The 26,844-nt window shown below is 36.6% G+C and overlaps 2 protein-coding genes across 3 annotated transcripts; both read right to left on the reverse strand.

Annotated features, from left to right (window-relative positions):
- Positions 1-2,859: 2,859 nt before the first annotated feature.
- LOC131948184 (uncharacterized) lies at positions 2,860-8,819 on the reverse strand. The gene is made up of 6 exons (XM_059309719.1): positions 8,723-8,819; positions 6,849-7,093; positions 5,675-5,800; positions 5,103-5,246; positions 4,363-4,546; positions 2,860-3,152 (listed from the first exon to the last, which is right to left on the reverse strand). The coding sequence occupies exons 2-6, from the start codon at positions 6,893-6,895 to the stop codon at positions 2,979-2,981; spliced, it is 675 nt and encodes a 224-aa protein (XP_059165702.1). The 5' UTR covers positions 6,896-7,093; positions 8,723-8,819; the 3' UTR covers positions 2,860-2,978.
- Positions 8,820-12,341: 3,522 nt separating this feature from the next.
- LOC131948183 (uncharacterized) lies at positions 12,342-25,302 on the reverse strand. Of its 2 annotated transcripts, XM_059309718.1 has the most exons (6): positions 25,047-25,183; positions 21,339-21,936; positions 20,179-20,340; positions 16,660-16,786; positions 16,347-16,476; positions 12,342-14,758 (listed from the first exon to the last, which is right to left on the reverse strand). In XM_059309718.1, exons 3-6 carry the CDS (start codon positions 20,253-20,255, stop codon positions 12,996-12,998), a joined length of 2,097 nt encoding a protein of 698 aa, XP_059165701.1. In that variant the 5' UTR covers positions 20,256-20,340; positions 21,339-21,936; positions 25,047-25,183; the 3' UTR covers positions 12,342-12,995. The 2 variants fall into 2 exon arrangements, with proteins under 2 accessions (XP_059165701.1, XP_059165700.1); XM_059309717.1 differs by lacking the exon at positions 21,339-21,936 and having other exon boundaries at positions 25,047-25,302.
- Positions 25,303-26,844: the final 1,542 nt, after the last annotated feature.

The following is a 26,844-nucleotide window of genomic DNA, read 5'->3' on the forward strand; positions in this document are numbered from 1 at the left end:
CATCAGACTTCTTATTTCTAGGGGACGGATCCGTCTTTGGGGGCTTGGATTGAGTGTTCATGGCTCTCATCCATGTATGCACCTCACTATGCGAACAGCTCCCAATCTAACACCAGGAATCTCCTTAAAAAATGTAACAAAGTAAAACTGGTATCGGGAAACTTTGCAGGGTAATATTATTGGGGCATGACAACTGTACACAGCTAATTCACATTTCTGCTATATTTAGCTTAAGCTCTCTTATATGAAGAGAGTTAACCGAGGGGGGGGGGGGCGGGGGGGGGGTGCGGACCGCACCGGGTGACTCATTTTAGGGGGGTGACACCAAGACAAAAAATAGCAAAATATATAAAGAAAAATTGGAGGGGCGGGGGCAAATCGTAAGTTTGAGGGGAGGGGGGTCGCTTCTGGGGGATGACACCATTAAGTGCCGCACCGTGTGACACCCGACCTGGCTACGGCCTTGCCCCTTAGAGATACAGACCAGACTAAGTAAAGGTAAATAATGGAAAGGACACGCATAAAGTGGGTGTTGGGCGGAGCATATTAAGACAGAAGGACATGCAAAAACCACACACAATGACCGACAGAAAGTAGGATTGGCAAAACGTTAGAAAGAAAAAAATAGCTGATTCATTTTTTTTTTAAAATGTAATTTTGCGACGTCAATAATAAAAACTGTTTAGAACATTGTTCTTATTAATTAAAATAATGTAAATAGGTCTAATGATTTTGAATATTCCAAATAGTGCTAAAATGCGTGTAAAAACGGACTTATTTTTAACTTAATTTAGGTATAATTAAAAATCATTTTAAAATGATTTTTAGCTCAGTTATTACAGATTGATTTAATTAAAGAAGCAGAATGATTTCAATGAATCCGATATGCAGCTTTTTGTACTTGGTCAATTTATATTATTAATACAAATATTAATTTTTGTAATATAAATTAGAATTTAATTAGGATTAGTGTTGAAAGAGAGAATAATTAGCAAAATTCCTACCCGATTAATTAAGTGTGTGTGTTTAAGTGTGATAAATAAATGCGTGGGTATTCGTGTGTTTGTTGGTATGGGCCACAGAAAAAACAACATAAATACTGGAAAGTTTCCACTATTCAGTAAGGTTCTTTGCTAATCTTAATTTTTTTTAATAAAGAAAATGAAATACTATAGGTAATCATTTGTGTGGTTAAAAAATGTAAAACAAGATCCATCGTCCCGACATTCAGAATCTGCTACTTGTCTTGTAACCAACCTATAAAAACATCGTGCACTAGCTGCATACCTGTGCTCCACCACGGTGAATCTTTTTTAAATGTACCAACTTGGGAATAGAACAAAACTAAACCCAAACGCAAGCACAAAGTCAAACACAATGCGAACACAAACACAAAAAAACACACAAACACAACTCAAACACAAACAAAAACGCAAACACAAAAACAAAGCATACGTAAACAAAATGCAATCACAAATGCAAACGCAAAAAAATACAAACAAAAACTCAAATGGAACACGCAAATACAAACACAAAAGAAAAAAACAAACGTAAACAAAAACGCAAACGCAAACACAAATGCAAGCGCAAAAGCACAAACGAAAACGCAAACATAAACACAAACGTCAACGCTAACGTAAACGCAACACGCATAACATAAACACAATTTAAATGAAAACATAAACGCATAGTGTTCACAGTCTAGCCTGGTGCTCTAAAACGCAGCCTGCCTGATTCAACTTAGAAAACGACAATAATACCCCAACATATCCATAAAATAAACAAAAGGCAGTATTTAAAATGTCCATGGGTTATCTACCGTATTGCACTTTATCAGTCCATGCTAATTATACAATTCCAATAATAATTTCCTCTTGGACTGCCGCGGAATTTGTATTCACATTTTTATTTCCATTAGCGTGAGTTGAATATCTTTTTAAATTACCTCCCCTGCACAATTATTAAATATTTTGATTAAATAGTTTTTTCGACTCTATTGTTATTAAAATGTATTTAATTTGTCTAAGAATCTATACGAAAATAGTATTTGACATTGATTCTTTTAATATGTTTTAGCAATATGCGTGTATTTAATATTTACTTCACATTATGCGAAAGAGTAAAAGTTGTGGCAACCATACAAATAAAATTTAAGTCTTTATATAAACAAACCTTACTCTATTTTTTATAATGCGATACAATGTAAAAGCAGGGCATATTACTTAACGGTTCCAAAATCTATAGCTGTGACGGAAAGAAGTTTTCCACACAATTTTAGGTCTCCTAGCAACTAAACACCAACTGTCCACAAACGTTTAGGTTTCCTCCATCTCATTTACTATCTGAAGAGATCGGCACCGTCATTGTACCCTGAATCATGAGCAAAAGAAGACACAACAATAGAGATCCCACTAAAAAAGATTTAGACATTGTTTGATGGGAGCTTTCTTGTCGGTAACCTTAATGACATGAGCTCTCTTGTCGGCGATTCTAACGACATAAGCTATTTTGTCGGTAACGCTAATGACATGAGCTCGATTATCTGCGACATTAATGGCCTAATCTCTCTTATGTCGGTGACACTAATAACATGAGCTATGTTGTCTGTAGCCCTAATGACATGCGCACTATTGTCGTTGACCTTAACGACACAAGCTCTTTTGTCGGTGACCCTAATGACATAAGCTCTCGTTAAGGCATAGAATACTACCACGTCACAGTTTTAAAAAAAGAGAAATAATGTGCTACAATGAGCTGGGCACCCTACACCTCCCCTCCCACGTGACGTCAGTTGAAATAGCTGACACTTTCACTCATCAAAAACAAAACAAAAAAGCATCACGATGTATTGATCTACTTTTATTTTTAGTGAACATTTCTTCTGAGATATTTAACGATGGACAATTTTATCTGATGGTATAATTTTACTAAATGGTATAGTTTTTTTGTTACAAGATGGTAAACAATTTGAACTACTTTCACTTTCCTTTCATTGGGTCGAAATGCCATCTGACGAGGGCGTCACCGTGCCCCAGGGGGCCGGGGTTGTAGACCGCCTCTGGGAGGGGGTACTTGCAGTAGACAGAGCTGCAGACGTAGTCTTTGAACTGGCAGCAGGATGGGTACACGGGCTCGTGAACACGGGCAGGGTACTGCAGGGGGTGGGGGAGTAAAAGAAAGATCGGCGATGGATAATAGTTATTTTATTACAAGTCTTAATTTAGTTCACAGCCTCTGTGTGTTGTTTGTACGCGGGCTTGAATTTCTTATTTTCAGTGCATTTAAAAGTTTGTTGCTATAAAGGTTTTTATAAATATTTCTTTTAAAAATAGGATAAAAAATAAAATGTCGATAAATATCGTATTTTTAAAATGTCAAAATTATCTGATATTTCGTTGATGTTTAATATCTCTAACAGATGATTTAAGACAGCACATCTTGGTAGTAAGGTTATTAGTAGGGTTATAACTAAGGTTACTAGTATGGTTGGTATTTGGGATGATAGTAGGGTTGGTACTAGGGTTGTAAGTAGAGTTGTTATTTAGGTTGATAGTATAGTTGTTAGTAGGGTTGTTATTAGGGTTGTTATTAGGGTTGTTATTAGGGTGGATAGTATATCAAATTGAGCGTAGAGCCAGATAGTAGTCACAAACTACAGCTGATATCTGACAATTTATGTATCATAAAACACTGACACATTGAATCTGTCATGGACATATGACATACCGTGTGACACTGACACATTGAATCTGTCATGGACATATGACACACCATGTGACACTTACACACGGAATCTGTCGCTGAATTATGACACACCGTGTGACACTGACACGTTGAATCTATCATGGACATATGACACACCATGTGACACTGACACATTGAATCTGTCATGGACATATGACACACCGTGTGACACTAACACACGGTATCTGTCATTGACATATGACACACCGTGTGACACTGACACATTGAATCTGTCATGGACATACGACACAGCATGTGACAATGACACATTGAATCTGTCGCTGAAGTATGACACACCGTGTGACACTGACACATTGAATCTGTCATGGACATATGACACACCATGTGACACTAACACATTGAATCTGTCATGGACATACGACACAGCATGTGACACTGACACGTTGAATCTGTCATGGACATATTACACACCGTGTGACACTGACACATTGAATCTGTCATGGACATATGACACACCATGTGACACTGACACATTGAATCTGTCATGGACATACGACACACCATGTGACACTGACACATTGAATCCGTCATGGACATACGACACAGCATGTGACACTAACACTTAAATATGACACACGATGTGACACTGACACTTACATGACAGACCGCAGGTGACTTCTCGTGTCGTTCCTCCCGTAGCCTCCACGTAAGGGGCTCCTCATGACTGTGGGGGTAGGGGCAGTTGATCATGGTGTGGTTGCCCATCCATTTCGTCACCCGGGTCATCTCGTCAATTGACAGATCGTATGTGTTAAATATGTCCTGGTTATATGGGCCGTAGCTGTAAACAGACAGATCGTATGTGTTAAATATGTCCTGGTTGTATGGCCCGTAGCTGTAAACAGACAGACCGTATGTGTTAAATATGTCCTGGTTGTATGGCCCGTAGCTGTAAACAGACAGACCGTATGTGTTAAATATGTCCTGGTTGTATGGCCCGTAGCTGTAAACAGACAGACCGTATGTGTTAAATATGTCCTGGTTGTATCGGCCGTAGCTGTAAACAGACAGATCGTGTGTGTTAAGGGTCCTAGGTGCGTTGACCACAGGTGCTTTGATCATAGGGGTTTTGGCCACAAGTACCCATCGCAGTTTGTTAGAATAACAGCCACCCACCTGCATTAAGAAGGCGTGGTCTCGCTGAAAGAACAGCCACCCACTTGCATTAAGAAGGCGTGGTCTCGCTAAAATAAAAACCACCCACTTGCATCAAGAAGGCGTGGTGCTCGGTAAAACAACAGACACCTAAATGCACTTAGAAGGCGTGGTCTCGCTAAAACAAAAACCACCTACCTGCACTTAGAAGGTGTGGTCTCGCTAAAACAAAAACCACCTACCTGCACTTAGAAGGCGTGGTCTCGTTGAACCTCAGGTCCATGATCTCTGAGATGACAGGCGGGTACCTGTAGGCCACCATCCCGTGATGGAAGAAGTCGGAGTTTGGATATTTGTTCCTGTTCCACATCTTGTCTCGGATTTCACTGCGAGACAGAACGAGACTGCGCGTGTTAGCATAAAGTGTTACATAACTTCAAAGCATTGAAAGATAAATACCTGGGAAAAGAATTGTTGTTACGACATTTTCTCAAGTAGAGCATTTGAACCCATAACGTAGCTATCTGTCAGCTTCACCTGTCCTCTAACTCACAAGCCCACAAGCTCATCTGTCACCTTTGTTCAGCTGTCCCTTATCTCACCTCTCCTATTTGCTCACAAATCCCTTATCTTACCTGTCTTATTATCTCACCTGTCACCTATCTCAGGTGTCCCCTGTCTCACCTGCCCCTTATCTCACCTGTCCATAAACTTACCTTTCCCATATCTCAGCTGTCCCCTGTGTCACCTGTCTCCTATCTTACCTGTCCCTTATCTCTCTTTTCACATTAGCTCAAGTGTACTATTAGCTTACCTGGCTACGTGGCTGCGGCAGTTCCCAGAATGGATGATGGTGTGTATGAAGTCTGGCGCCGCGTGGTTTCCGGTTTCACGGATGGTTGCGTAGTTCAGTCTTCGTCTTAACCACTTCTCGTAGATGCTGGGTGGTACAAATGTGGTCAAACCGTGGTCAAACTGGCAGTTAAATGATGGTCAATTGGTGGGAAAATTGTGGTCAAATAGTCGTCAAATGATGGATAATTTAATATTGGTAGAATCTAGTGTAATAAGAGGCAAAACGCAGAGAAAAGTGTTATAATTTCAGGGAATTAGAGGGTTACAAAGGCATACAAATAGGCTACAGTCGTTTGCAAATAAATACTTACGACATATACTTAAATAAGATGGACATACAAAATACCAAACAAAGACTTGTTGCAAAATAAAAAAAAAACAGCAGCCAATAGATAAGGATATCAAGGCCAGTAAATTGGGATGGATTGGTCAAACGCTAAGAAGAGAAGAAGGAACTATTGCAAACAATGCTAAGGACTGGAATCCCCAGGGAAAAAGGAAAGTGGGTCGGCCAAAGATATCGTGGAAAAGAACGGTAGAGGGAGAGGCAAAGATCGCTGGGCTCACGTGGGCACTGATAAGGGGAGCAGCCCAAAACCGAGTCCGCTAGAAAGTGTAACTGCAGCCCTCTGCTCCCCATGGGTTACAAAGGAAAAGTGATGATGAACAATGTTGTTTTCTGGTAAAGTGTAAAAGGATCTGTTATCGGCGGGTACCCGCAGGTATTTGTCATATTTCCAACATGGCATTGACAGTAGGCAGTTTCTTCTTGTCGCCATTTAATCTTTGGGCCTTTGATTGGGTGAGGGGTAGGAGGATGTCTAATGTTTAGAAGATAAGAAGCTTTAAATTATTCGGCCGGGTCTTATCAGCTGACACATCAATGGTGTTGTTTCTGGGTGTGTTGTCCTGCAAGTCTGTAGGTGGTGTTTGAGGTTGGGTAGTCTGTCTGGAATGTCTGTCTGTGTAGTCTGTCTATTCTGGGTAGTCTAGTCTTGGTGGTCTGGGAACAATCAGCTAACTGTAGCTGCTACAGTTGATGTTTCAGACATTGTGTGGTGAGGTACATCTGAATACACACACACACAAACACACACACAAACAAACACACAGATACTAAAGCATCTACTCACTTTTGGCGGATGCCGTCAGTTTCTTGGTTGAGGTAACACTGTCGCATGGTGCTACGGCGGTTGGCCTTCAGTGTGGGCTACAGTGGCGGGCCTTTAGTGTGGGCTACAGTGGCGGGCCTTTAGTGTGGGCTACAGCGGTGGGCCTTCAGTGTGGGCTACAGTGACGGGCCTTCAGTGTGGGCTACAGTGGCGGGCCTACAATGTGGGCTACAGCAGCGGGCCTTCAGTGTGAGCTGCATGCACTTCTGTTGATGAATTGTGTACAATCATCGTGACAATTGAAGTTAGAATTATCACGATTAGAGTACACAAATAATATTACAAATGTCACAAATGGTCAAGATATGTAAATTAAGACCACTACAGACACCATTGTTCAAGATATGTAAATAAAGACAATTTCAGACACCATTGGTCAAGATATGTAAATAAAGACCACTACAGACACCATTGGTCAAGATATGTAAATAAAGACCACTTCAGACACCATTGGTCAAGATATGTAAATAAAGACCACTTCAGACACCATTGGTCAAGATATGTAAATAAAGACCACTTCAGACACCATTGGTCAAGATATGTAAATAAAGACCACTTCCGACACCATTGGTCAAGATATGTAAATAAAGACCACTACAGACACCATTGGTCAAGATATGTAAATAAAGACCACTACAGACACCATTGGTCAAGCTATGTAAATAAAGACCACTTCCGACACCATTGGTCAAGATATGTAAATAAAGACCACTACAGACACCATTGGTCAAGATATGTAAATAAAGACCACTTCAGACACCATTGGTCAAGATATGTAAATAAAGACCACTTCAGACACCATTGGTCAAGATATGTAAATAAAGACCACTTCAGACACCATTGGTCAAGATATGTAAATAAAGACCACTACAGACACCATTGGTCAATATATGTAAATAAAGACCACTTCAGACGTAATTTTGTGACTGTGTGTGATGAGGGGGGTGGGGGCGTTAAGATGGTGCGACGTCACACTTTTGCATTGTAAAAAGGCAATGTTATAAAACTAATTGTAGCCGTTATTTTGCGTTTTAGAAAATTATTTTAATAAATTGTAATAGGAATTGATTAAAATACTCTATTTTGACAGAGTTCAGACAAGATTTTAGAAAAATATCGATGTTTTAAAAAAAAATTCATCTGCAATTTGGAGGGGGGGGGGGGTTGTAGGCTGAGGTGTGACGTCATTTTAGGGGGGGGGGTCTGGCTTTTTGTGGCGACGTGTGACTGAGTAGAGGGGGGGAGGTAAAAATGATCAAAAAGCGTGAGTTCATTTATGGATGACCCCCAAACAACTAAATTCTGACCTTTTGTCGTATTGATTATTCTCAACGAATCATGTAGCTAAATATGGACTGTACTCGGGGACATGATAAATCTACTAGGACATGACTTCAAAACACATTAACTAGACTATTAAGGCCATCTTTATTTATATTTTCATTTTTTTTTTAAATTAGAAACTTTTTTATTTTATTTTGTTTTGTTTAATTACAAAATGAAACAATTTTTTTAAAATTTTGTCTAGACGCTGGAAGTACTAAAAAATCAAATAAATCTATCACAAATTTTCAGTAAGTCTGATCAAAACCAAACCATCAAATGTTTGTAACTACATTTACTTTAATAACACCGCACACATAATTTATTGAAATATTTAATGAAACCTTCGAAACTTCCCGCTGAGCTCCACTATTATGATTATTCCTAAAGACTTCGCAGATAAAGCTTTAGCTTTCAGATGGCTAAGCTATGCGACCTTTTTTTTTTTTGGTTTTTTAAATAAGCTTAAAATAATGGCCATACCATTTGTATTACTTTAGACTACAACTTACGATCAAATCTTGACTTGCCTGTGCACTTTAGATTTTGAAGCGATACTTAACAAATCCAGACAGATTTACCAAAAAAAAAAGTTGTAGATACAACTCTTTATCCGGAAGTTTAGGTATTCTGGGTGAGTGTTGTGGGAGTAACAATTTGGGTCTGAGAGTAAATGTATTTAAAACGTTATAAGCTCTCTAGGACTATTTCACAATGTTTGATTTGGGGTTTTTTTTCAGTCATTTTTTCTCCTCTTCATGATCATAACAAACCCAAGATGACATTTTTTTCCGGTTGCACTATTCATTTAGTTAAATGACACTACGCAATCAATTTTATTCTATAATATATAGGCCTACATTAAATCTTTAAGAGGACCGATTCAAAGAATGATTCCTCAATTTTACTGCTTTTTTACTTTCTTGTATACGTAGTATAAAGGAAATATTGTAATCCCTGAGTGGGAATACATAGTTTTGCAATAGGGTTTTTAAGTCTCGAAATCTTCTAGCTGGCAAGTACGTGAACGAGAAGTTGTGACCTACTTACAAGCTCTATTGTGTCCATATGTCTCGGTGTGTATGTGTGTATGTATGTGTGTATGTATGTGTGTATGTGTATCAGTGAACACGATAACTTAAGTACCGTTATAGCTAGGTTGATGAAATTTTATACATAAGTATTATATCAAATTTTTAGCAATTTCCGGTAACCGGAAGTGGAACCAATTATACTTTCAATTTTTCAAAAGCGTATAACTTAAGAACTATTTCAGATAAATAAACGAAATTTCACATGTAAATACGAGATCTAATTTTCTGTCTTTTGTCAAATTTTGAGTAATTTCAGCTAACCGGAAGTAGTAACTTACGCTATCTCCGATTTCTCAAAAAATGCATTGTGAATTTATAAAGTACTCATAATATTCCGCACTATTATACACATTTTGTTTGGCGTTAGCTTGGTGATAATTTTTTATACGCGATTCTATTCTATTTTAAAATGTTTAAGTAATTAATATACCGTGAATGATCTCACCTCTCGTATATTCTTATATAACACTACGGGGTATGGCAACTCGGGATATAGACAATATTTTAAATCCATTTTTAATTACTTAAACTTTTAAAAATAGAATAGAATCTCGTAAAAAAAAAGAATTGCACACAAAGTGAAAGCTAAAATAAAATGTGCATAATAGTGCGAAATATTATTTGTACTTTATAAATTCACATGCGGTTTTTTTTTGAGAAATCTGAAATAGCGTAAGTTACTAGTACTCAAGTTATAGGCTTTTGAAAAATTGAAATTAGAACAAGATCCACTTCCGTATATCGGATATCGCGGAACAGTCGGTACTGATCTACAAATTTGATATAATACTAATATATGAATTTTCATCCACCTAGCTGTAACGGTACTCAAGTTATAGTGTTTACAGACAAACACGCACACACACACACATACGGACAAAATTGTATACCAGAAAGTAAAAATGTATTAAAAATCATATCCATATCCCGAGTTGCCATCCCCCGTAGTGTTGTAAAAGAATATGCGAAAAAGTTTAGGGGAGATCACTCCCGTTTTGTTTAAAAATTACAACAAATCTCTGAATCAAATGTAGTTTGGCTAAACAACCCTCCCCCTCCCTCCCTCTGCACCGTCTAGTGGTCAACACGCCACGTAATCGTTTATCTTAACAATAGTTTTTCATCGAAAATCTGGACATTTTATATTTTTTTTTAATTTAAATTTTTAAAAATCGATAAAAAATCTTGCTAGATTTTAAACAAAAAGATTAAAGCATTACATTTATGACAAATATAAAATGAATATATTACAGAAATAATTATAAGAATCATGTGATGAGATTTTTAAAAAGTATCAGCTGTAGTATTTTCTAGGGTAGTGGTAGCACATATCTGTTTTCTAGAGAGATTGGTATTAGAGATCTATTTTCTAGAGAGATTGGTATTAGAGATCTATTTTTAGAGAGATTGGTATTAGAGATCTATTTTCTATAGAGTTTGGTATTAGAGATCTATTTTCTAGAGAGATTGGTATTAGAGATCTATTTTCTAGAGAGATTGGTATTAGAGATCTATTTTCTAGAGAGATTGGTATTAGAGATCTATTTTCTATAGAGATTGGTATTAGAGATCTATTTTCTATAGAGATTGGTATTAGAGATCTATTTTCTAGAGAGATTGGTATTAGAGATCTATTTTTAGAGAGATTGGTATTAGAGATCTATTTTCTAGAGAGATTGGTATTAGAGATCTATTTTCTAGAGAGATTGGTATTAGAGATCTATTTTCTATAGAGATTGGTATTAGAGATCTATTTTCTAGAGAGATTGGTATTAGAGATCTATTTTTAGAGAGATTGGTATTAGAGATCTATTTTCTAGAGAGATTGATATTAGAGATCTATTTTTAGAGAGATTGGTATTAGAGATCTATTTTTAGAGAGATTGGTATTAGAGATCTATTTTTAGAGAGATTGGTATTAGAGATCTATTTTCTAGAGAGATTGGTATTAGAGATCTATTTTCTAGAGAGATTGGTATTAGAGATCTTTTTTCTATAGAGATTGGTATTAGAGATCTATTTTCTAGAGAGATTGGTATTAGAGATCTATTTTTAGAGAGATTGGTATTAGAGATCTATTTTCTAGAGAGATTGATATTAGAGATCTATTTTTAGAGAGATTGGTATTAGAGATCTATTTTTAGAGAGATTGGTATTAGAGATCTATTTTTAGAGAGATTGGTATTAGAGATCTATTTTCTAGAGGTAGTGTTATCGGAGATCTATTTTTAGATTCAGCGTGTCCAGAGAAGGCACTGTTAGAAATAAGAGCATTGATTTTACCTCTGTATAATCGGCTTTATCGAAAGTTCTAGAACAAATTAAACGTCCGGGGGTTGTCGTGGGAGCTGTTTACCATGGGGCGGTCCCCAGTTTTTTTTTATCTCAGGTAATTAAAACTCACAGTTGCGGCTCCTGCTCTGCTAATCAGTGTTTGCTTAATTATTCTGGAATGTAATTTCTAAAATCTATGACTTGATTGTTTGGGCATATTTTGCAACGTTTAGTTAATGTTACACCCCCCCACTTCCCCCTACCACCCCCACGGTTATAAATACAGCTTGATGTAGCTCGTTTTCTCTATCATTAGCAGGTTTACGTCATGATGTCAGCCCCACCCCCCCCCCCCCCCCCTCCCGTCTTCACCCTTGTCAGGATTTGTCAACTTTGCTCTTAAAAAAGTATGTAACTCACTCTAATTAATCACTTAAATAAGTGGAAATATCATTTTTCTGTATATATTTTGCTATTTTTTGCCTTGGTGTCACCCCCCCCCCCTAAATGGTGTCACCCGGTGCGGTCCGCACCCCACGCCCCTCCCCCCTCGCTACGCCTCTAGGCCAGCCTGAAAAAAATAAATGCTATGTAGTGTTTTTCAAATATTTACCTTGTTTCAAGCATACTTAGCTGAACATTTATTCGGTAATTATTGCCTGGTTTTCACACCCGACACACCTGCGACACTTTTATATTTCATATTTAATTGTAAAATAATAAAACACATAATTTAAAGTTTTTTTTTTAATACAAAGCACAATCATGGAAAATGTTTGAGCAATCAGTCAACATCAGTGAATACTAACTGCTATCTATGTTTAAGGCAAAAGTGTAATTTTAGGATTCAAGCATGCAATTTTTTATTACAGGTCTGGTCAAGGCGTAAATGTAAAGTTGGCAGGTATAAAATTTAATAATTACACAAATTAGGACCATCCATATATGTCGTCACACATTTAAACCCCTACCGCAGTACTGATTAGTCATCAAAATCCTATATCTCTATGCAATAACGTCACATCCATTACTCTCTACTATATTAACTGACCTCGCTCAATAGTAAGGTACAATAATTAGCATTCTTTTAATTAACAATTATAAAACAATTTTAGAAACATGCAAAAGTTAAAATCCGATAGGAAAATTACTTTGTATAATGGCAATACGTGACTTCATACTTTCTTACTCCCCACCCTTCATCCCCTACTCGTGGAAGCAAATTAAAATCAAAATCACCTACTTTCCTATTCCTTTTGACAGACACCCACAAATAGGCTATGTAGGCCTATATATCCCGAAAGTATGACATTATGTATGGACGGCCCCTTCAAGACATATTATTGTTACTTTTAAAATGGAACATAATATTTCGATTTTAGGTACACATAAACAAATATGTTTTTCACAAAACAGACTAAGGCGAGTTATTGTGTTTTTGCCCAGCACACCGGAAGTGCAGCACAGAAAAAATGGCTGTGCGGTACTTCCGGTTGTGGCCAGCGTAAATAAAAACGTTCATGCCAGAGTTGAGGAAGGCGATGAAAGGCGCCCAGTTGATAACCCAATTTGGCATGTTGACAAGGCCGTACAGGAGACAGAGGAAAAAACCTGGCAACATGCAGACGATGAACACAACTTGGGTCAGGAATATCGTTTTTAGCAGACGCGTGCTAGACTTGGACAAATTTTTCTCCACAAGTTTTCGAGACACGAAAGGCTCAGTGTAAATTCTCGGAGGACTGTTCCGAGGTTCTCGCGAGATCTCATCTACAGATCGCTGAGAACCAGAGCTAATAGATTTACTGTTTTTTGGTTGCTGGTTGGGTAAGTATATCTTTAGAGACGAATGTCTTGAAGAGTGTCTTTGTAGGTGGTCCGCTAAGTTTTTAGGATTTAGTGCCTGTTCATATATATTGGAATGATAGAATCTGCATTCAGCTCTCATTGGTGAGAGCTTGTCTCCAAAATCCTCTAGAGTTCTAGATTTGGTTAGAGGTCTGCACGTTAAAGCTTGTTTATGGGTACGGAATGTTGTGATGCTATCAATCTCATCTGCTGAACACAACGTAGCTAACGGTTGAAAGTGAAAATGTAAAGATGGCATTGAATAATTCAGCCTAACGGTTTCTTTACTGTTCTGAATGCTCAGTTCAGAATTCGTTTCCATCTGAATCTGATCAGTTGGCTTAAAATAGATTGGTGCGCTACCTGATACGTAATTGTATGCTATTATTTTCTTTGGCTGGTAATTTATAGGCCACGATCTGTCGCTATCGTTTTTGTTTGTGCTAATTATGGGCATGCTTCGCCATTGTCTCAAGCCCAGCACACAATGTTCTTTAAAATGACATAGATCGTATCTGTCCTTGAGTGTAGCGGGTGAATGCTCTTCGTTGCCGTGTGTTGGTAAATAGTGTATGTTACATGATGTTCGGGCAAGGCACGGTTCTGTTAATGACTTCCTGGTGTGTAGACGTGACTTAGACCCCGGTGGACGATGGTAAACATTGCAAGGTTCTAGACGTATGTGGCCTTGCTTGCAGTCAACTGGAGGCCAAGAGCAAAGGTCACAAAGGTTACAACTATTTGCAAGGTTTGGATTTTCTACTAGGACATTACATTTGCTTGTACAGCTGTAGGCAACCCAATTGTTGACTGGACGATAGCTACTGCCACAGTGCCGAGGATCTGAAGAGGTCCGAGTGTTTTTGTTGCTGGCATTTAACACGGGGTGAGTGACGGATCTAACAGCTGGCCGCAGACTCTGTGAAACCTCTGGGGCGTGAATGAAAACAAAACCACATCTAGGCGATAGGTACTTGTCGTCTTCCACTCCCGAATTCTGCCTTAAATTGAAGTATTCGTGTCTTCGACAAAATGTTCTCATGCAAGTTTTAGGCTGTCCGTGTTGATGCAAGTTTGCCGGAAGTGACGTGTGATAGCAGGGTCTTGAAGCTCGCCTTTCGTCCTTGACCCGGGCATCTTGCGAGTTTGTGAGTGGTAGATCTGAATCAACGTTTATTCCAGAGTCAGAGACCACTATTTGTTCCTTGAGAATTTCCGAAGGTATCATCCGTTCTATCAAAAGACGATTCACATTTTTTAAACCAAATATTATTTGCCGTTTTCTGCTGAAGTGGGGATAGCGTCTGTACGGAAATGTCCGATTATGTTTATCTGAAAGTACAAAGATAATTGTTTTACACCTAACAGTTACAATTATAAATATTTCAAACTGTAAAAGTATGACAAGCACTGAACTTGAACAGATACTTTATTTACGATTCAAATAGGACACTACGGGGGATAGCAACTCGGGATATAGACAATATTTTAAATCAAATTTTAATTACTTAAACTTTTTAAACTAGAATAGAATCTCGTAGAAAAAAGAATTGCACACCAAGTAAACGCTAAATAAAATGTGTATAGTAATACGGAATATTATTAGTACTTTATAAAATTATATGCGTTTGTTGCAAAATCGGAAATAGAGTAAATTACTACTTAAGGCCCACGGAAGTTACTCAAAATTTAACAGAAGACAGAGAATTAAATATTTGAATTGGTTGTGAAATTTCATTTACCTATCTGAAATAGTACTCAAGTTATAGACTTTTGAAAAATTGAAAGTAGAAAAATTTCCCCTTCCTTTTATCGGAAATCGTTGAAAAATATGAAATAATACTTATGTATGAAATTTAACAACCTATCTGTAACGGTACTCAAGTTATCGTGTTTACAGACACACACACATACACACACACATACACACACACAGACATACGGACAAGATTGCAAAACTATGTTTTTCCTATTCAGGGAGGTGTAAAACGTCGAGATTTGCAAAAATTTCGATTTTCTTCACGATTACCAGACTTTCTCTATACTTCGTATATACGAGAAAGTAAAAATATTTGCATCCAACTTGAAAGACAAACATTGTTCTTGTAGTAGATCTGATAATCTATTTCAAATCGACAAGCCCATAATTTACTTCTACAGTTTATTTATAGCTTTAACGTTGTAAATTACAAATCTTCCTTAAATGTTTTTAAGATAACGTGATAATGTTATGTGCTATGATTAAGCCAAGTTATATATTAAGGGAACAGGGCATTTCCCCCCTGTCAATTACCCCCCCGGACATTTCCCCCCGACATTACCGCCCAGAGTAATTACCCCCCCCCCCTGTCAATTACCCCCCCCCCCCCCGCCCAGTAGGACATTACCCCCCGGACAGGGTTAGAGTTAGGGTTAGGGCTAGGTTTAGGGTTAGGGTTAGGTGTTGGGCTAGGGTTAGGGTTAGGGTTAGGGCTAGGATTAGGGCTAGGGTTAGGGTTAGGGCTAGGGTTAGGGTTAGAGCTAGTGTAATGGTTAGGGTTAGGGTTGTGTCTAGCGTTGGTTTTGGTTTTGTGTGAAGTTTTAGGCTAAGGTGGGTGCTTAGGTTTTGGTCTTTTTCTTAAGGTTTGGATTAAAGTTAAAGTAGTATAAAGGTATAGAATTCTAGTTAGAGTTAGGATTCTAACTTGAGAGGGGGGGTGGGGTAATTCCCCGGGGGGGGGGGGGGGCGGGGGTAATTGCTCCGGGGGGTAAATACGAAGGGGGGGGGGGGGAAATGTCCGGGGGGGATTTCCAGTGGGTAATGTCCTGTAGCCATATATTAAACCATACTTACGTGCTAAACTTCTGTTAAACCAAACTAATGTGCTAAACTTCTGTTAAACCAAACTTACGTGCTAAACTTATGTTAAACCAAACTTACGTGCTGAAGTTCTGAGAGTATTGTAGTTATCGTGGAAGACCCACCAAATTATGCAGTAGCAGACGATACTGAGTGAAATACCAGAGAAACTGAGAACTGTCGTCAGGTAACGGACGTACCAGACTTCGGCCTGGAATAGTTAAATAAAACGTAACAAACATACTCAGCATATAAAAGGAAAACTGTAAAGCTCCAAGCAAACTAAGCGATACAATAGCAATGTCCGTTCCCGGTCGAGCGCACAGTTGTCCTTTATGGAAATCTATCAAAGGCTGGACAGTACCTTTAAAATTTAGTTCAAGCGAGTACTGACCTGCACCATGAGCAGACATTTCTGGTCAGGTGAGTACCTGTTGAAGGCCATCGGCAGAAGTCCGTACACGAGCGAGCACGCCCAGACTCCAATGATGATAAACGCTGTACGTCGTCTGACGTCACGACTAGAGTCAGCAGCGTCAGAAAGAAAGAAATTCACGTCAAAACAAAAAGATCGAATACAAGTCTTGTCACCAACGGATACAAATGAAAAAAGCTTCATACATTAATTTTATTTAATTCTCTTTGTGGATATCATAATTAACATTTGTAGACCTAATTAAATAATAAGTAACTGGTATATTGAAAACTAGTTTACTAAGTGAAGGGCAGTGTTTCTTCCAGACTTTTTTCTCCGGGGGGGGGGGGGGGTTGCACTTGATATTTTCGGGGGGGGGGGGGGGTGGTCAATATTTTCCTAACCCTAACCACTAGTAAAAGTATATGTTTACTATATATATATATATATATATATATCCATTTCGTTCGGGGTGCGGTAGACTTTTTTCGGAGGGGGGGGGGGGGGGGGGCTCAAAGAGATGCCTGGAAGAAGCTCTGATGAAGAGGTTATGCCAAGCAAAAGGCGTGGGCGTTGGGAATGTAAGGAGACTTTGTAAGCAACTAGACTCTGCCTTTTGCTGTTGATCCTTAGATAAATGTTTCTTGTTTTCGTTATCCACACATCAAGTAGGTAGGCTACTTCACAAACTATTTTTACAGATCAAAATTGTATTTGATTAATTAGTTGAAGTCTACTTAAGTTTCTGTAACCAAAGCATTAGTGTTATGGACGGATAAAAGATCTACTCACTTTTTATAATGTATGGATTAAAGATCTACTCACTTTTTGTAATGGATGGATTAAAGATCTACTCACTTTTTATAATGTATGGATTAAAGATCTACTCACTTTTTGTAATGGATGGATTAAAGATCTACTCACTTTTTGTAATGGATGGATTAAAGATCTACTCACTTTTTGTAATGGATGGATTAAAGATCTAATCACTTTTTGTAATGGATGGATTAAAGATCTACTCACTTTTTGTAATGGATGGATTAAAGATCTACCCACTTTTTGTAATGGATGGATTAAAGATCTACTCACTTTTTGTAATGGATGGATTAAAGATCTACTCACTTTTTGTAATGGATGGATTAAAGATCTACTCACTTTTTGTAGTGGATGGATTAAAGATCTACTCACTTTTTGTAATGGATGGATTAAAGATCTACTCACTTTTTGTAGTGGATGGATTAAAGATCTACTCACTTTTTGTAATGTATGGATTAAAGATCTACTTACTTTTTGTAATGGATGGATTAAAGATCTACTCACTTTTTGTAATGGATGGATTAAAGATCTACTCACTTTTTGTAATGGATGGATTAAAGATCTACTCACTTTTTGTAGTGGATGGATTAAAGATCTACTCACTTTTTGTAATGGATGGATTAAAGATCTACTCACTTTTTGTAGTGGATGGATTAAAGATCTACTCACTTTTTGTAATGGATGGATTAAAGATCTACTCACTTTTTGTAGTGGATGGATTAAAGATCTACTCACTTTTTGTAATGGATGGATTAGAGATCTACTCACTTTTTGTAATGGATGGATTAAAAATCTACTCACTTTTTGAAGTGGATGGATTAAAGATCTACTCACTTTTTGTAATGGATGGATTAAAGATCTACTCACTTTTTGTAATGGATGGATTAAAGATCTACTCACTTTTTGTAGTGGATGGATTAAAGATCTACTCACTTTTTGTAATGAATGGATTAAAGATCTAATCACTTGTTGTAATGGATGGATTAAAGATCTACTCACTTTTTGTAGTGGATGGATTAAAGATCTACTCACTTTTTGTAATGTATGGATTAAAGATCTACTCACGTTTTGTAATGTATGGATTAAAGATCTACTCACTTTTTGTTATGGATGGATTAAAGATCTACTCACTTTTTGCAATGGATGGATTAAAGATCTACTCACTTTTTGTAATGGATGGATTAAAGATCTACTCACTTTTTGTAATGTATGGATTAAAGATCTACTTACTTTTTGTAATGGATGGATTAAAGATCTACTCACGTTTTGTAATGGATGGATTAAAGATCTACTCACTTTTTGTAATGGATGGATTAAAGATCTACTCACTTTTTGTAGTGGATGGATTAAAGATCTACTCACTTTTTGTAATGGATGGATTAAAGATCTACTCACTTTTTGTAGTGGATGGATTAAAAATCTACTCACTTTTTGTAATGGATGGATTAAAGATCTACTCACTTTTTGTAGTGGATGGATTAAAGATCTACTCACTTTTTGTAATGGATGGATTAAAGATCTACTCACTTTTTGTAATGGATGGATTAAAGATCTACTCACTTTTTGAAGTGGATGGATTAAAGATCTACTCACTTTTTGTAATGGATGGATTAAAGATCTACTCACTTTTTGTAATGGATGGATTAAAGATCTACTCACTTTTTGTAGTGGATGGATTAAAGATCTACTCACTTTTTGTAATGAATGGATTAAAGATCTAATCACTTGTTGTAATGGATGGATTAAAGATCTACTCACTTTTTGTAGTGGATGGATTAAAGATCTACTCACTTTTTGTAATGTATGGATTAAAGATCTACTCACGTTTTGTAATGTATGGATTAAAGATCTACTCACTTTTTGTTATGGATGGATTAAAGATCTACTCACTTTTTGCAATGGATGGATTAAAGATCTACTCACTTTTTGTAATGGATGGATTAAAGATCTACTCACTTTTTGTAATGGATGGATAAAAGATCTACTCACTTTTTGTAATGGATGGATTAAAGATCTACTCACTTTTTGTAGTGGATGGATTAAAGATCTACTCACTTTTTGTAATGGATGGATTAAAGATCTACTCACTTTTTGTAATGGATGGATTAAAGATCTACTCACTTTTTGTAGTGGATGGATTAAAGATCTACTCACTTTTTGTAATGAATGGATTAAAGATCTACTCACTTGTTGTAATGGATGGATTAAAGATCTACTCACTTTTTGTAGTGGATGGATTAAAGATCTACTCACTTTTTGTAATGTATGGATTAAAGATCTACTCACGTTTTGTAATGTTTGGATTATAGATCTACTCACTTTTTGTTATGGATGGATTAAAGATCTACTCACTTTTTGTAATGGATGGATTAAAGATCTACTCATTTTTTGTAGTGGATGGATTAAAGATCTACTCACTTTTTGTAATGGATGGATTAAAGATCTACTCACTTTTTGTAATGGATGGATTAAAGATCTACTCACTTTTTGTAATGGATGGATTAAAGATCTACTCACTTTTTGTAATGGATGGATTAAAAATCTACTCACTTTTTGTAATGGATGGATTAAATATCTACTCACTTTTTGTAGTGGATGGATTAAAGATCTACTCACTTTTTGTAATGGATGGATTAAAGATCTACTCACTTTTCGTTGTGGATAAATTAAAGATCTACTCACTTTTTGTAGTGGAAGGGATAGGAGATCGATAGGCATCTGTCTAGTGCCAGTAGGGCTAAGTTCAAGGTCGAGGCCATGACAGACGTTGAAGCAAACGAGAGCACAGCCAAGCATGTGTATTTTTGTGTGATGACTAATGACGCTTCGTCTTGGAGGGCTGCGCTGTACAAGTTGGTAGTAAGAACTCAATGTCATATATTCACACACACACACACACATATATATATATATATATATATATATATATATATATATATATATATATATATATATATATATATATATATATATATATATATATATATATATATATATCCGTTAGATTTACACACATTGTTACAAGACATAATTGATTTATTTGTATAACTGACAAGGACAGTGTTTACACAAACTGTCCAATTTTTATGTTTTACTATTATTTTAGCTTTAATCACATTTCGGTTGTCGATCCAAGTTATCATTAATTGTAGCGCTACTTGCACCGGTTCCCAGAAAGATGCGCAACGGAAAAATGCGCAAACAGAAATTAGCGCACACAGAAAAAGGCGCAAACAGAAAATAACGCACACAGAAAAATGCGCAAATAGAACATGCGCACACAGATAAAGCGCAAACAGAAATTTGCGCATAGAAAAAAATACTCAAAGAGAAAATTGCGTACACAGAAAAATGTGCAAAGATGAATGTGCGCACACAGAAAACACAAGAAAAAAATTTTCGCACACAGAAAACTACACACAGATCGCTTACAAATGAGGATTATGGCAATGTGCGTGTGTTGTGTGCGTGCATGTTTGAGTTTTAACGTGCCTATATACATACATAGACGGAAATATTTTATGTCAACGTCTGTAAAATTTTATTTAATAATAAATGCGGCAGATATTTTTAAAAATTAATAGAATCTTACATTCTTAAGTTTTACGATTATAGATGCTTTTTGACCAGAGATGATAAGCCCACATGCTGTTTGACCACAGAGGGATACTAAAAGTCGATGATTAAATCGAATAAGTGGTACCCCGAGGTTTCCAATCAGATAGCTGAGTGCATGTGATCGTCGATTGGGCTTTCTGTGGGTACTACTTGATTCAACGCTTTACCTGCAACAGGGTCGGCCTTCCAACGCTTTTTGTGGACGGATGACATCAAACACTAACCAGTTACTCCGGTCGCCGATAGGTGTTCAATGTCAGGATTACGATGGGTGATTAACGTACACTCAAGACTTTCATACAGCACGTCCTGGGACGTCTAAGTAGCAGTGTGGACAAACCCGCAACCCAGCAATTAATGTCCCGAGAAATATAGCACCGGCGTCGTGGTCAGGGAAGGAGATTTAAATGTCTATGAGGGTTTAATAACATTATTTGTTCATAATATTGATATTATGAAATGAGGTGTAATTATTAAAACCCCTACCTTGTAAGTAGCAGTCATATTTTTTGATGTCCATGTTTTAACTCCGTTGTAGCCTAAAGACTAACAAAGTGTCCCACTAATAAGTTTGGCACATGGGCCCGAAAATCCTTGCTACGCCACTGTATACAGCATTCCAATGAAACTCCAAATTATACCATAATATAAAATTATACAAATTTCTTAGACAAATTTCTGTTAAAAATATCTAAAAAAAATATGTATGCCTATAAATATGAACTTGACCTCAATAACCACGGTGTTTATTTCGTCCTCCGTGTACCAGTATAAGCACTTCCAGGATTTGACGTTGAAAGTGCTTCTATTTTGGACATCTTCCTGTTTAAGTAATCAAGAAAAAAACATTCGCCGATTTGAGGGATTATGTCTCGCACCGTTCGTATACTTTTTGTAGTGGTATGGACAAGAGATCAATAGGCAAGTGTCTAATGCCAGAAGGGCCAAGTTCAAGGTCGATGCCATGACAGACATTAAAGCAAACGATAGGACAGCCAGGCATGCTTTTTTTTGTGTGGTGACTCATGAAACTTCATCTTGGAGGGCTGCACTGTTAAAGTTGGTAGTAGGAACCAATGTGATAAGTATATATATATATATATATATATATATATATATATATATATATATATATATATATATATATATATATATATATATATATATATATATATATATATATATATATATATATATACTAGCTGCATACCCATGCTCCGCCACGGTGAATCCTTTTTAAATGTACCAACTTGAGAACACAACAAAACTAAACACAAACATTTACACCCTTGCTTTGCTACGGTGTGGATATCGCCACGCTGTGGACATGGATATCACCTCAGTTAAGAACCGAATGTGATATATATATATATATATATATATATATATATATATATATATATATATAATATATATATATATATATATATGCGGCTAAGTAATGTGTCAGTCATTCCGTCACTGCTATAGATTCTATGACCATTAAAGTATACAACATATGCGTGCTTTTTACTTGCATCGCAATGTCTTTTTATAATTACTGGAGTTGGTTCTATTTATGTAAAGACTTCAATATTTTATCGTCGGCAAAGTTTTTCCTCCTTTGCATAGTCCACAGACGAACGTGAAGAAAATAATAAATACATTCACATTGCTTAAACAGATCAATGTCAAACAACATTTTCGCTTATATTCCTAGAAAAATGATATATTTTAATAATAGTAGGGTAAAAAAAAACTAATTAACTAAAATGTTTTGTAATTTTGCCAGGGTAGGTAATTTAAAAAGAAATTTAACTAACGCTAAATATTGTTATTTAAGTTTTAAAAAAATATGAATGCAAATTGCGCGGACGCCCGTGAAGACATTATTGTTTGCATAATATATTCGCGTGGAATAATAAAGTGTAATGTGGTAGGTAAAACGCGGATATTTTAAAGACTGCCTTTTATTTTTTATACACTAAACGTAGTTTACTAATAATTTATTATTTTTAAACAATCTTCTTCTTCTTCTACGTTCTTAATTGAGAATATGGAATATGGTGGAGTATCTCAGGGGCCTTGACACAAGGGCATATTTCGCCACACCCGATTTTTAGTTTTTTATGCATGTGTTGATTTAGTCTGTTATGGCCTGTTCTGAGTCGAAAGATTATGTATTGTTGTTTTCCTGTCAAATTGTAATATCCATCATCTTTATTGTAGTGAGGGTGTGTGTCAGACCACATTTGTGGTTTTTTTTTTATTAAACTTTATATTTCTTTCGGGTGTAGCGAGAATTTCGCTTGTTTTTTCATTCCCCCAATTTTTGCCAGCTGGTCCGCAATCTCATTACCCTGTATCTGGCAGTGGCCCGGGATCCACTGCAGCACAATTCTGCTGCAGTTATTTTTTTAGCCTTTCTAGTGCTATCCTAGGTGATTGAGTATAGGACTCTGAAAGAAATACTATCTGACTATTTGGAGATTCAGGGTGTTCTGACAGGAGGTTTGCTGCATGCTCTAAAGTTTATTTCTCTGCTCTAAAATTGTCGGATAGGCTGCCTGTGGCTATTGACTTTTCCAGGCTTTCTCCGCTTGGCCTTTCAATAAGGACGCCAGCCCCGCCATTTTTTGTGGCATCTTCAGCTGAGCCATCTGTGAATACTCTAATCCAGGTATTGCTGGGGTACTGGTCCTTAATGTGCTCTTTGTTATTTTTAATCAATAACAGTTTAGAAGATGCTCTTAAATGTTCTCTATGTTTATTTCTATCTTTGCAGACAAACTATAGTTATTATAGTCGTTCATTAAATTGAATCAGGCGCGTCCGCCGGCACCCCTGGAGGGTTCGATTTGGCGCCCTGCGCTATCCTGTGAGCGCTATGATGCATACTTTCGTTTTAAATAGTGCGATGAACTGTGGGTAAAACGGGTTACTATACTATATGTGTTCACTAAATCGTAACCAGGGAGCACTTTGGCGACACGGGCCTTCCTGTGAGCGAAATGGTGCCTGAGTTCGTTTTCAACAGTTCGATAGGCTATGGGTAAGAAAAAATACTTAAGTCCTTCTCTAAATCGAATCCAGGGCGTGGGCCGGCGGCCCAGCAGGTGCAATTTGGCGTGCTGGACCAGACTGTGAGCACTATGCATTATATTTGCATTTAAGTTTGTGTTTATGTTATGCGTTATTGTTTGCGTTGAGTGTTGCGTTTGATTGTATTTTTGTTTGCGTTTTCATTTGTGTTTGCGTTTTTGTGTCTTTGTGTTTGTGTTTGCGTTTTGCGTTTGCGTTGTGTTTGTGTTTGCGTGTGTTTGTGTTTTTGTTTGCGTTTGTTTTTCTTTGTGTATGCAGCTAGTATATATATATATATATATATATATATATATATATATATATATATATATATATATATATATATATATATATATATATATATATATATATATATATATATATATATATATATATATATATATATGTATATATATATATATATATATATATATATATATATATATATATATATATATATATATATATATGTATATATATATATATATATATATATATATATATATATATATATATATATATATATATATATATATATATATATATATATATATATATATATATATATATATATATATATATATATATATATATATATATATATATATATATATATATATATATATATATATATATATATATATATATATATATATATATATACAGATATACATATATACATATATACCATTGCCTGTGCGGATGTGGGTGTGAGGGAACAGGAGAATGTAATGACTGAAGTTGTGGTTAGTTCGAATGTAAAATTTTTTAAGGAAATGGTAAGAAGTATAGGGTAGTTGTATGGAAAGGGTATGAAATATTGCTAGATAGAAGGCTCAGCACCAGGAGGGGTGGGATTGTTCTAGACCCACCTGATGTAGGTGTACAACTTTAAGACAGCCGTGACCCCGACCAGGAGGTCAGCAAAGGCCAAGGACGCCAGGTACATGTCCGGTGTAGTCTGGATGCTGGGCGTGGTCCGGATGGCGATGATGGTGATGGTGTTCCCCGCGATAATGACGAGTCCGATGAAGATGGTGAGGATGGAAGGTAGCAGGGAGAAGGCAGGCAACATCTCGGCACCAGTAGAGAGGTTAGAAGAGTTTAGCGCTGTCAACATGGGTATGGGTCAGGCTGGGGAAATCAGATTTTACATGGACAAGGGTTAGTCTGGAAATTTTATATAATTTCAGATTAAAATATTATATCATATTAGTAGCTCTGTATCAACTTTTGGCGATTTCCATTAACCGAAAGTGGTACATACTTCCGGTTTCTTTAAGTCAATTACTATAAAACGAAACTAAAGAATAACTAATTAAGGAATATTTTTAAAAACATGCTTTTTTAGCCAAGTAAATAATTGGGAAATGTTAAGACGGATTGATGGGAACTTTGTGTGTACGTTCGAAATGATCTAGACCGAATAAGCGACCTTCGAATTGAATGATGATTTTATGTAAACATAACTATGCAATGTAGCTTACAAACTTTTTTTTTGAATTTATTTTATCGGCAAAGTTTTGAGTGCAAATTGCAACAAATTTGGGTTTTCAGAAGATCGAGCACAGAGTTTCAGTACAGTCAATCAATACTTGTCTTACTATATATACATATATATATATATATATATATATATATATATATATATATATATATATATATATATATATATATATATATTACGGTCAAAGCCCGAAGTGCGGCCAAAGCACGCATTGGCCGGCTTTCTTGCCCAAAGCCCAAAGAGCTTAGCACTGAGAGCGTATTTAGTACATTGACCGGCCAATGTGCGCACTGGCCGGGATGTCCTGGTCAATGTCCTATCTAGACTAATTTGTGATCGCGTTTTTATTATTGTGGGTGCAGTTTCAATTTGAGTAACGTATTTTTTGGCTCTTGTTTTTATAACATTCTATATGCTATGGACCAAAAGGGACGTCAGACAAAGAGACAGACATACCAGATGGCTGCCAAAATATTTCCGAATTAAAGAAGATATTGCCTTAACTTAAACTAGTTCACAGAAAACCAAGGCATAGCCATAGGTTCAGAAGAACGTGCCAACCAAGATGTTCAAAATATGATGATGACATGGATGCAGACAAATGAGTTAGCTCAATGGGCTTAGAGTCTCAAATCAAATTCATTCACGTACGAAGCTTTGTTTGGATGCACTTCAAACCTACCAAGAGAGGCTCTCGATAATTTAAATACTGGGTAAGATCATGAGAACATTGAACAAGAAATGCCATAAATGCAACCACATCTTCAGCTAAAATAAATGCTGCCATGGCGGAATGTCTAGAACAGTTGAGTTACAATAATATGACCAACAGGCTGTATAGTTTGAGAAAAATGTTGTAGTGCAGCCCATTCTTGGGGGTCATCCATAAATGACGTCACGCTTTTTTAGACGATTTTTACCTCCCCCTCCCCTCCGTCACACGTCGTCACAAAAAGCCAGACCCTCCCACATGAAATGTCGTCACACCTCCGGAGGCGTCGCAACCCCCCCCCCCCCCCCCCTCGGAGTCCAGGGTGAACTTTCAATTAGGCGCTTCCCCCCAATATAAATATATATATATATATATATATATATATATATATATATATATATATATATATATATATATATATATATATATATATATATATATATATATAAAT

The sequence above is a fragment of the Physella acuta genome, unplaced genomic scaffold (assembly GCF_028476545.2).
Source record: "Physella acuta isolate Inbredline_101_S28 unplaced genomic scaffold, ASM2847654v3 ptg000628l, whole genome shotgun sequence".
Taxonomy (NCBI): domain Eukaryota; kingdom Metazoa; phylum Mollusca; class Gastropoda; family Physidae; genus Physella; species Physella acuta.